This window comes from Contarinia nasturtii, unplaced genomic scaffold (assembly GCF_009176525.2).
Source record: "Contarinia nasturtii isolate CC-2019 unplaced genomic scaffold, AAFC_CNas_1.1 Cnas_scaffold_285, whole genome shotgun sequence".
Classification (NCBI taxonomy): domain Eukaryota; kingdom Metazoa; phylum Arthropoda; class Insecta; order Diptera; family Cecidomyiidae; genus Contarinia; species Contarinia nasturtii.
The window spans coordinates 396779-409713 of NW_022197640.1; the positions used below are offsets into that span (position 1 = coordinate 396779).

The window sequence follows — 12935 nt, forward strand, 5'->3', positions numbered from 1 at the left end:
AACAAAAATTTCTTGACGTATTCAATTTTAACGATGATTCATTAATATTTATTCGTAAATAAATGTTTAATAGATTCGTATCTAATCGATTGGAATCTGTTATTTTACTCTATTTTGTTTTTTGCTGACGTCAGCGCCATCTCTGCCGCATGTTCATGTTATTTCATCATAATTTATATGAATTTCTCACTCATACATGCAAACATCATGCTCAGAAGAAAGAAAAAAAAAACCAAAGAGAAAAGCACATTGTTTCATGCTTTGTGTGAACCATTTTCCATGTGTGTGCAGTAGTAGATTGAGTTTCGAAGCGAACGCATGCATTTCAAGTTTTGATTATATATATTTTTGAATAAGAACTATAGACTACACATTGATAGATTATTTTGACATATACATTTTTGCTATTTTTACACATTTCCATACCGAATTCATGCATACAGCTTATTTTTTTCGTCTTCTGTCGGAAACTTAAACATTCTGAATCGCATCGATCGAAACATAACTGAAAGTGAACGATTGTCAGAAGAAGTATAAATTAAATTACTGGGAAAATCCAAATCGGCAGACAAATTATGATTTCACACAAATTTGTGTGAAACGAGACGAGAGCGGGAGATAGAGCAAAAGAGCGAATGGGTTAAGAATTCATATTGTGTACAGTTTTCGGCAAATCATTCGATGTGGAAATTTTGTTGGGAGAGGTAAAATTGTGACAGATAAACAGACATTGAGAGAGATAATTAGAAATGTTCATGTAGTGTAATGTCAACAACAAATTAAATTGAATGCGAATGATTTGTGCAAGGCAAAAATAGTGAATTGAGCAGACGAATTTTGTCAAAATACGTTGGTGGTGGAAACGAGAGAGCACAACAATCTTGAAATTCGATTCACCGAAATTGGCCATACAAAATCATACACAGAGAGCGTAGAATAGAGTGTGCGTTTATTTGTCTCTGTGTGTGCAAGACAGTGGGCTTCGTTGCCGCCAAGATATCGAAAGCCAAAACAACAACCTTTTTGTCTGCACTGTTTAATAGAGGTGAGCATTTTTTTTATATACATATTTGTTGCTTCACACAGATGTTTTAGCATCATAAAAAAAAGTACAGATGAAAATGATAAACAATAGATAAAATAAATTTATTACTGTGCATATATGCATAAATTTGAACAGTGCCATATTTCACATTGTTTAAAAAAAATCCAACAGACACCAAGTTGGTTGAATCCCGTAATCGGAAAATCACATCGGAAATGGTGTGCTGGATGAATTCATTTTTTCAATCACTCTCACATAATTAACATTGTATCTCGCATAATCATTTGTGAAAATTTGATTAATTATTTTGTTTTCCTCATATTTTTTGCGGTAATATAGAGCGCTTATCTTTGCGGCTGCCTTTTTTACCCATTAATTTTATATGATAATAGTGTGTGCATGTGCATGGTGTCTAGGCGCTTATGTGTCAACTGACTCGTGCGAATCTGTATCGCATGATGCATTATGTTCGATTAACTGCAAAAATTGCTTGCAATTATCTTGGAAGGGAGAGGGAAGCTGGTTTGGCAGACAAAAAAAAACTTTTTATTGCGTACGCAAACGAATCATTCCCGTTTCGTTTTTGAAATTACCTATTTCGAGGTTTAATTTTTGAACGGTGTGTCGTTTCTTTTTTCTGTTAGTTTTCGTTTCTATTTTTTTACTTTCAAACGCCGAAAAATCGATGTGTTAGCTAAAGTGTGTTGCAAAACTTAAATTCAATCGAAAACCAAACGTACGAACCTTTTTTGTACGTTGATGACGTAGTTAAGTTTTATTTGAAAAAATAAAAACTACTATTTATTTGTAGTTCATTGCTCACCATTTTTTCTATCGTGAATGGATTACCGGTGATTACATTGTTTATTGCAGCGTTTAGCGATTAATTGTGCGCATGTTAGTGCTTTCGTTTAGATACTTTGAAAGAAAAAAAACCCTTGTTATGGTCACTTGTAAATACCACAATATTTTCGCTGAGCTCGTGGATTATCACTTGATAATTTTCATTGAATTTCCTTGCGCTGATAGATGCACACACACACATTCAATACACTATGTGTCACGAATTAAATTGTAATTACGAATGCCTTTTTTCTATTCACTTTTCATTGGAATAACATTTTTTTCATAGTTTGTTTTGGAAACTATGTTGAATGACTTTGAATGAAATAAAAATCAATTGCAAGTTCGTCACAAAATCGATTTTTCTGCAATTGAATTGAATTCATATATAGCAATCAGTATAGACATTACATTGTAAACATTTTGTACAATTTAACATAATATGATTAGAGTGAGACAAAAGAAGACACATTCATAACGCATTTCAATTGTTGATCATGTGCTTGTTCAATTTGAAAGAGCAAAATTGAGTTCCAAAACCAATTCAAACACAAACAAAATTCAAAAAATAATGCAAACAAATACGAATGAGACAAACAAAAAAAATGATGCAAAAACAAATTGATTTGCTTCAATCATTCATTCAAATTGCATCTGTTTTATTCATTTTGTCCGTATGCAATATAAACTCAATTTTACTCCGGAAACTCTGGATCTTACGTATAAATGTATGAGTGCGATATTTTTGTATGAAATGCAATTTTCAGTTGGCTTACGAAGTCTATCGAAAGCTCGGTGGGAAAATTCCAGTGAATAACAGGTGCGTTGGATGTTTATTCTAAAGGTCTAATGACCGCCTATAAATTCTCCAGCTATGGAAATAATTACATCGACACAATTACACAATAAAACAAAACGATGCACAAATCGAATGACACAAGGAGTCATATTTTCAAATTGAAATCATATTTTTCGTAATAAAGTTCAAATTGGAAGTGATTGGACAAATTCAATCATCTGAAATCCGATCAGGAAATCGAATATAGATAGATTGAATAGTTTTGATATCAGACTTAGTCACTTAAAATCAACCGCATGATTGATTTATTGTTTATTTCCGAGTTGGTTTCCTTTTTTTTCTTCTTATTTATAAGAAATGAACATTAAAAGTATTGGTTTGCTTGAGTATCAAATGACTTCTGACCAGAATAATTGTAAAATTTTACAGCATTTTTCCATGTTGGATTTAAAAATCAAAAATTAAATTAGTTGAGCGTTTTAATTTGAACATTTTCAAATGATTTGTGGTAAAATTTGTGGATTTTTCAATATTTTGCTCACAAAATCGGCGAGGCCAGTTGTGGAAAATCAGTTTCGTGGTTTAAACACTACTTAGAGCCTATGTTTATGAAAACTAAATCTGTGTGAAATGTATGTGTTCGAAATGGAAGTAAGAAAATATATAGCGTGCATTTTTCCGCATTTACATTCATTGAAATGTGAGTCTTCGGTTTGTAAAGAAAACATTGAACGGTCTTTTGATTTTTAGATAGAATTTCGATCAATTCGCCTTAAGGTGGATTGTGTGACTTTTTCATTTCTTTCAAACGCAATACAGTGTGTGTTTTGAATTTGAACGAGTTGCATATCATGTGGTAAAAGTTGTGTGTGTGTGTACACTTTTGTCACAAATTCCAATTGTAAATTGGCGTGGACGAGCGCACATAGGAAGCCACTTGTCCAGAGTGTCTATCTTATTTGCATATATTGTTATTTATATATGCGAAATTCGTCTCGATAGTTCATGATGTGGATGTCGTTGTGAAACGCGATCGAATAAATCACATACACTGAGGTTAACATTGGAACGCAGGCAACAGCTGTGTGTTTGTGATCGTGCGCGCGCGCGTTCCACTTGTCCATTCATTCAATCGGTCGAACCAGGCGAAGTCGAGCCTGCTTAGAATTCTTGAGTATGTTTCATGCGGTTATTGTGTGAGTTGTTTTTGGTGTGATAACGTTTTTATTTAACGTTTTTATTTGAAATCAGAGCTTGTTTGATGTTGTGCTTGATCAAACGAATAAATAATTTGTTTTTTTTCGGTACTATTATTTTCAGTTCATTCATTTGGTTCGAAATTTCCGGACGAGATTTGTCGTTGTGCTATACAAATATTTATTTTTAACACAAAATGATCAATATTTAGTAAAAAAATAGTAAATATTCGAAACGCCTTTGATTTGCTCTGGAAATTATTAATTTGAAAGCGAACGTAAATTAATCAATATGTCAATCAATCAAATTCTTTTTTTCTTTTCAGGCGTATAGAAAACATTGATTTTCTCTTTTGGTTTTCATGATCAAATTATAAATGAATTTTGTTTTTGGAGGCATTGCTGTTGTTGTTTTTGTTTTGATTCGCAAGTCGATTGTCGAATACAGAATTTTATCGGAAGCTCATCGAACATAGGAAAAAAAGAGAATAAAGATAATTAATCGATAATGAGCAATATTAATCGAATGATTATAGACCAGTCGAAGCAGTCGTTCAGATGCATTTGCGACGACTGAAATAGTGTGTCGCGCTCAGTTTCAATTCCAAAAAAAGGAGAGTTTCATTTTGTGTCATTTTGATTGAGAAAAACGTTTTGTTGTTGCTGTTGCTTTCGATATTCACTTCTCTCTCGTTCCGGCGCAACGGTAGATTTTTCTAAAATTAGCGTTTATCGGTTTATGTTAGAAAATGCGACAGATATTCCGCATCTAAAATATAATTTGATATATCACCGTCAACGGATTTTCTTCTACACATTGATTCGACTTTTCAAGAGAAAAAAAAAATCATTTTGAAAATAGCAGCATTTCGTTAGTCTCGACCAATTCCAAGTGTTTCACTGTTCTTGTTTTCGTTTGTTTCGATGTATGTGCACGTTCTGTTGAATTGACCTATTTTGAAGAAAAAAAAACCGAAATATATAGTACGATGATATACCAGCAAAGTATTTAGTGTCCGTGGACATGTGTTTCCGTGCGACACATGCATTTACAAATGTGAGAGCTAGAAATAGAGAGACCAACAACAACAAAAAATTGCCAAAGATCAAAAAAAGTATTTACCGGTTCATTGATAATTTTAAGTGATAATCAATTGAGTATTGTGATTAAAACTACATAACACCTACATACACATCAATTCGAGATGAATTTGTATTTAGTTTTGTTTTAATTTATCTCATTTTGTCGCGTCAATGAAATCGTTTCAATGGCCTTTAAATTATTTACATTGATTAATTACGCAAAATATACATTTACGCTGAGCAAAATAAGCGGCACAAGTTCCATTCAAAAAAGATCATATGAATCTTGATGTGTCTCTGGTGAAAACATCCGATTCTTTGTGGGCAGTTGGCGATAGTATGATCCCACGAAATTAGTAGACACATAAACTCGCCAAAACTAAATTCATTTCAACCTTAATTCATGCGAATTCTGTGCACACAGAAAAAAAAAATGTACCCGATGGTAGTTCAACTGAATCGCGAAGAATGTGTGTTTGTCATAAAAACACGAACCATATCATTTTATTTCATATATCAAATGTTGAAATACAGTAAAAACCGCATTAAACGAGCATTCATGTGACAAAACATTTTTTAATCGTAAGCAAACCTAAAAAGTAATTTGAGTAATTGCGTTGACGTTGTATATCTATCCCTTATCTTTTTGAGTTATTTCAAAAACACACACAGAGAGACATGCTCATCATTTGCATTTTTTTTTTGTAAAATTAACAGTCATCGGCAGATAATATAAATAAAAGATTTTTTCCACAAAAAAAAATTGTGGGCTTCAAATTAATAGTTTGTCGTAAAACTGCTGATGCACCAAAAATTCCGGCTGAAAATGTCGGCTGGCACCCCGATTAATCGTTTATTTATCACACTTACCCATTTCTCATTCGTACGTTCGCTTAAAAAAGTGTTGACTTGCTTGCATTTTGTGCGGTAAAAAATTCAGTCCGGTTTTCGCTTTCAATCGGTCACAAAGTGTATGAACGTGAATCGTTCGTGCTGTTTATTTCTTTTTTCATTTCTCTTCACACCTCGTTTAAACAATAAAATATGGTACTTGAGCATTAGCGATATAGGAAAAAAGAAGTATGTATACATCGAACTTATCAAACACTTTCAGTTTCAGTTTTGCTCGAATACATGGACTCATGAGCATATTATAGTGAAATGTTCGGTATTTGCTCTGTGCCGGCAGTTGAAATTGATGAAACCGATATTTAAAATGAAGTAGCAGCAATATTTTCCGCCACCGCTCACATCAAAATCCGTTTTTTAGCGAATTATTTCGAAAATAGTTGCGTTTCACGCGATTTAATCGAAATCATTTGTTCCGTCTAAACATTGAATTCATTATATATTCTTTGTTTGTGCGCACGAATCGACAAACAATAATAACAATAAGATTTGCAAAAAAAAATCGATTTTATATGTTTAGGCGGTGCTTTCGAGTGTGGAACTTTGTTTGGAATCGTTCTTCCTCGCAGGGCTCACATTTTTTAATCTATCGGAACAACAACAACAGCAACAAAACACATTTTTGCATACTATATTTACACCCAAAGTCCATTCAAACGAAAAAAAAAAAACTTTAGCTCGTTTGCAAATTCAAATCGTATGGAATTTGTTTGGCCTTCATTGATTTTTTCGTTTGTCTTCATCATGTTCAATCAGACTTAGAACAGTAAATCTAACATATTTATGGTATGAACATGCAAAATCTTGTTGCAATCGATAATTAGGGCCAAGCTCAAGCGATAGATAGTTTATTTTCTGAAACTGTGCAATTTTTTGTTTTGCCACAAATAAACATTGCATTTTGGTTCCGTATCATACACTTTTTGTTACACGGATGTATTTCTTGATAGAAAAATCAAATGAATCAAACAATAATTAGAAAAGGAAAGATTTTTTTTATTTTCTAATCAAACCACAGAATTCAATTAAAAATGCAATAAACAATTTGATGAAAATTCATTTGATTTCTTTGCAGGTCTACTAGTGCAGTGAATTGAATTATTTATAAGAGTATATTGAACGAGGGCCTTTGAAATTGTCGTTACATTGAACGCAAAGAGTAGCAACAATTGATAAATCGAGCAGTTCGATAAAATAAACCAATCGAATAATTTCCGTTTCAAAATTAGAAAATTGGTGCTGCTGACCTTAAAAAATTGTTTGGGGCAGCTTAAAAGTATTTTTTTCTTTAAATAGTAAAAGAAAACATAAATAGCAATGGCTAAGCTATTCCTTATAATAATTTGTGTGTGCACTGCTTGTGTACAGCATTTGGCATGGGCACAAATGGCTAGAAAAGAATCAGGACCACAACATAAGTGGATTGAACCAGATTTGCCGCAAAACCATAGACATGACATTGTATCGAGGCAACAGGGTAGTGAAACAATGCAGCAATCAATCTATGTTGCTAGTAATTTAGAATATGATAATCCACCCAAACGATATGGTAGCGATGAGCTTCAAGGTGCTGTAGGAAATAAGGTAAACCATATTGAAACTAATAGTCGTGTGCAGCGAAAAAAACGACATGCCGCCCATACTCATTCACATGCTGAGAATCTCGTCGAAATGAATCCAAATACAGATGCATTTATCCAAAAATTATTTAAAAAATTCACAAACGGTGATGGTGATACAATGAATCTCATACAATTTGAAAATATGATGAAAACACTGAATTTGAGTGATCTTATGGACGATACACAATTGAGCCAGCACCAATCACACCATCACACAAAAGTTGAACACAGTGATAGCCATGAAAATCATGCGCATTCCAATGAAACGGTATGTAATCATTTTTTAATTTTTTTAAATTGAAAATATTTGTTGCTTTTGTTTCATTTTAATTCAATCTTGACTTGTCAATATGCTTGAGTATACATATTAAGAATTCGGCTCTTATTTTTTTTAAAAAACAATATCTCATTTGTTTCCCAAATTTCTGTGCAGTGCATATCAAGCGTATCTTTAGTCTCACACGTTCTTTCACCACAAAATGCCGGCAACGATGAAAGTATAAAAAACTACGAAAACCATATGAATAAAATCAGAGGCCAATCAGAATCATCAAACGAATTGAATAGTACAGACACAGTCGATACATCAATCGAGACAATTAAAACAATTAAAGAAAATATAAAATTAGGCAAAAATGATTTATGGTCACTGTGTCCAATTCTACTATATCAATTGACCGCGAGCAAATCAGAGCATTCGAGCGGATGTATTACGATGCCATTGTTGTCAGGCGACATGCACCATGATCATGATCATCATGACGAGCTGGAAGCCGATCGAAAAATGGGTAATAAAAATCACGTTAAAAATTAACTGCAAAATTAGACAATTGATAAACGACAAATGTAAATTTTTGTGTATGCGAATGTGGTAGCGATATTTTTTGTTGTTGGTTGCTACTTACATTACATTCTAATAATTTATGACACATACAATATTTTTGACGTGATGTGAATGCTAATATGCGTGTACCTCAATTAAACACATGCCAACAGACATACATTTAGAACTCATTCAAAATGCTTTGTTTGTCCCACTTGGTAATTGGTTCATCTTCACTGAATCACACACATGTTTTGAATATTGAAAGAAAAGAAAAAAAATATCGCACTTCATCTGGACATAATGTCAATAAATAATTTGTTCCTTATTAACATTTCAATTTCTGAATACAGTTTGGATCTATGCATCGTTGTCGATTATTGTGGCTAGTTTATGCGGTTTGATTGGTGTTGCTGTGATTCCCTGTATGGAAAAGCGTTTTTATCATCATATTTTGCAGTTTTTCGTTGCATTGGCCATTGGAACATTGGCTGGCGATGCCCTGTTACATTTAATGCCACACGCAATGATGACATTTGCATCACATGAAGACCAACACACAAGTATGACATATAAAGGTCTCGTTGCGTCACTTGGTATAATATTCTTTTTTGTAACGGAACGTATTTTGGCAATGGTCGCCGAATGGCGTAAACGTATTCAAAAGCGCGACGATCCACCAGCCCGAGTACGTGTTATGCGTGACCCCGATTCAATTTCAATGAATCAATCGTTGAATGGCGAAAAACAATGCAAACATAAATATTCAAGCTATCCATATTGTTATGATGAAATTGCACTTGACACCAAAGATAACATTCATCAACATCATCAACATGGCAGCAGTCATCATGGTATGACCAAAGAGAATGGATTAAAAGCATCGTCCACATCACCACCAAAGGAAAAACTATGCGCCAAATCGTTGAACGATCGAGCCAATGATTATTCGGACACCGCACAGAGTCTATTAAATTCACGAAATCACAATAATATTAATGTCGCCGATGCATACTATCGTACGAATGATAAAGATGACATTCAAACACCCGACAACAATACAATTCTAACAAATTTAGACGACGGATCACTTGATACATGCGGATGCGAACCGACCAAAAAAACCGAAAATTATACAATTATTTTGCGTGAACACGAATCAAAACATCATGGACATTCACATACGCACGGCCATGTACATTCACCACCGAAAACACTATCGGCCGTTGCTTGGATGGTTGTTATGGGTGATGGTTTACATGTAAGTATTTGTTTGTTGATGTCGTTATTATTGGAAACTCAATTTTTTCAAAATACAAAAGATAAAACACACACAAATTCCCGTTTTTTCGTGTAGAATTTTACCGACGGCATGGCAATTGGTGCGGCATTTTCAAACAGTATACCAGGCGGTTTTTCGACAGCCATTGCAGTCTTTTGCCATGAATTGCCTCATGAGCTCGGTGATTTTGCCGTTTTACTTAAAGCAGGAATGTCGGCACGAAAGGCAGCCTATTATAATATTTTATCGTCGGTGCTTAGTTTTTTCGGTATGGTTGTAGGCGTCATTATCGGTGATACACCAGAAGCGTCTTCATGGATATTCGCATGTGCAGCTGGAATGTTTATTTACATTGCACTTGTTGACATGGTATAGTCTAAATAATTATAATTATTACACATTCATTCATTCTTTGTTGTTGTTATTCGTTTTCAATTTTTAGATGCCCGAATTGACAACGGCTCATAATGAGCATTCAGCAATTGTTCAGTGCTTCCTTCAAGTTGCCGGAATGTTTCTTGGTGTATCAATTATGCTGCTAATTGCTCTATATGAAGATGATCTCAGAACGATATTTGATGAACACGAAAACCTGTCGCATCATCATTAAAAAGTAAAAAAAAAAATACACTGTCCACAATCTATGTACTAGATTATAGAACTATACAATTTATAATAAACATCGGTATTGTCAATGTTATAACATGTTGGCGTAGTTGACGAGAACAGCAACACATTGATAAGATTTTTTCTTTGCCACAACACGAGTGGCATATGTAATCGAAAATTCAAGGATGAATCATACGAAAATAAATGAACTACTATAAGAAAAAAAAATTCTATTTGCAAACATGTGTTTTTCTATTTGATCAGATTTATTTCATGTTTTGTTTTTCTCTGAAAGCTGGAGAAAAGGTGACAAACAAACACACGCAGAGATAGTAAGAGAGAGAAAATTGTCAATGGACAAGAATGAACAACAAAAATGCTCAATTTTTACTGGTCGTCCGTAAAGAGTTCGGTGACACAGAGAGAAACAGACACTTAAACTCACCGAACTGGATGACAAAGTTTACGATTCGTAGATAATAAATAACAAAATGTCGAGAGAACAATTGTACAGGTAATATGCATTTTGATACGAACAATCTGAAATAATACAGTATACAATTTTGTGGTTTCCGGCGGATGGCTTGCACGAAACGGTAAATTATCGTTAAATGATTTTCGCAAACAAACGATTCATATTCATTTCAATTTTCAAGTTCAAACACAATTTTTGCAACCATGTGGTCAATTATTTTGTAATCAACATTTTTATTTATTCAATTAATAGCACACGACTGATGTTTTATTCCTTTTCAAATTGGCAAATTCCTCTATAAAACACTACCTGTAATCAGTTGTTCCAGCCTCATATTGTCAAACTCAAAGACAGATTAGAAAATTGAAGTTTTGTGTATTTGAATGACCGCATTTATTTCTGTATCACAGTTGAATCGTTGATGAAGGAAAAAGCAAAGTCATTCAAAATGGATTTGAAAGATCTATGCGTATTTATCTTCATTTTATAGAAATATATAAAAATTGTCGTCTTGGAAGAACACTTGGAATAATTAAATTAAATACAAATGAAATGTAATGTTTTGACACGTGATCAGCAGAAATGGTATTTCTTTCACATTTTTATAAACAAAAAAATCATAACAAAATTTTAAATAAAACACACTCAATGATAAATAGTACAGTGATTTCCATTCAAACGGATACGCATATTAGAGTGGTTCGATTTTGACATATTTTCAAGAATCAAAAATCGTACCCCTATAACCTCTGTAGGAAGGTCATAGAAACATGACTATAACAACGAATTCGAAAAAAAAATGATTTTTGGTGATGCACGGTTCCAGGTGGTTTTTAAAAAAAATCATATTTTGATGAATTTTTAGCACTTTAAAAATTCAATAAAAAATGGTCCATCGGGGGTTTTTTGGCACGAGAAAGCCAAATCTGGCGTTAATTTCGCAATACAAATAATTTTCGACACTTTTTTCATGAAAAAATCACAAACAATTTGGAATTTTGTATTAAAGTTTGATGTTATTGCCTGTTTGATGTTGTAATGACATGAAACTTTGCACAGAATCTTTTTTCTGCAAAAAATAATATACCGAAAGTTTGAATAAATTTCAAGCGTTCAGGATCGCATACATTTATGCGATACATTGAATGATGCATGCATCATTTCATGCTAACGCTGTCGTTGTACGTGCGGATCTAGTAGCACACGACGGTCTTGCTTTATTGAACATTCACATCATTACGTGTATCATATAAGCACGTCGTGCGCTGTCAGGTCCGTACTCACAGCGACATCGTTAGCGTTGTGTTTGCGTTATTTGATTCGCATCAAACAATGTATCGCATAAATGTATGAAAAAACCACTTATTTCTATTAAACTGCTAACCGGCGATGTAATATTTTACTAAGTGTTTCTACATTTTCTACTAACCATTTTCTTTTTTAACTAACTGGTTTACATAATTCCCTAATTTTATTGATTACAGAATAGTGAAGCGCAGTTAGAATATGGCCTGCAATTATGGAATAAATTGAACAAAGAGACACAATTTTTCCAAAGTGGATCATTTTTGGGTTTGTTGGCCATAAATCTCGGTCAGCCAAAAACTGCGTTAGAGATTTTAGAATCCACAAAACAATCACATGTTACACCAGTGTTTATTCGACTCATTGCACTAGCCGATTGTGGCTATTTTGCAGAGGCAACAAAACTCATTGAAGAACGGAAAAAGAATTTTCCAAAATCCAAAATATACGCTAGCGTGGTGGGTATTTCCATAGGCACACATTCACTCGCTTCCATTCCATTCACTTTGGTTGATTTAAAATATTTGTCTTTAATTCATTCAGGTTGAAAAGATTGGAGAAATTTTAAAGAAGTACCCAACGACGGAAGAAAAAAGGAATTTTTCAAAATTATTGGATACCATTCCACTTCATGAACAGAAATATGTAATATTAGTGGAATTCTTTTGATTAAAAATATATTTAATTTTTTACATTTTATATACATTTTCAGAGTATCGATAAAATTATATGTTTTCCTATTGATCCAACCAGAGGGTTAACACCACAATATTGCTCTCCAAACTATATAGGTCCTAGATATAAAAAAAATCGTTGAACCACAATAGATTAAGAGACCATTAGAAAATAAAATAATAAAAAAAACATTCATATTTCATTTATTATTATGTAAAATTAAAGAAAACAGCACTAAAAATGTATTCAGTTTACAAAGTTTTATTCAT

General features: G+C 33.2%; 2 protein-coding genes across 2 annotated transcripts; both read left to right on the forward strand.

The window, feature by feature from the left end:
• The first annotated feature begins 312 nt into the window (after positions 1 to 312).
• On the forward strand, positions 313 to 10336 carry LOC116337580 (zinc transporter foi). The gene is made up of 6 exons (XM_031762259.1): positions 313 to 1045; positions 6951 to 7765; positions 7931 to 8285; positions 8674 to 9581; positions 9678 to 9971; positions 10045 to 10336. Exons 2-6 carry the CDS (start codon positions 7193 to 7195, stop codon positions 10210 to 10212), a joined length of 2298 nt encoding a protein of 765 aa, XP_031618119.1. The 5' UTR covers positions 313 to 1045; positions 6951 to 7192; the 3' UTR covers positions 10213 to 10336.
• Positions 10337 to 11252: 916 nt separating this feature from the next.
• LOC116337831 lies at positions 11253 to 12895 on the forward strand. Its single transcript, XM_031762757.1, has 4 exons — positions 11253 to 11271; positions 12171 to 12449; positions 12535 to 12636; positions 12704 to 12895. Exons 1-4 carry the CDS (start codon positions 11269 to 11271, stop codon positions 12806 to 12808), a joined length of 489 nt encoding a protein of 162 aa, XP_031618617.1. The 5' UTR covers positions 11253 to 11268; the 3' UTR covers positions 12809 to 12895.
• The last annotated feature ends 40 nt before the right edge of the window (positions 12896 to 12935 follow it).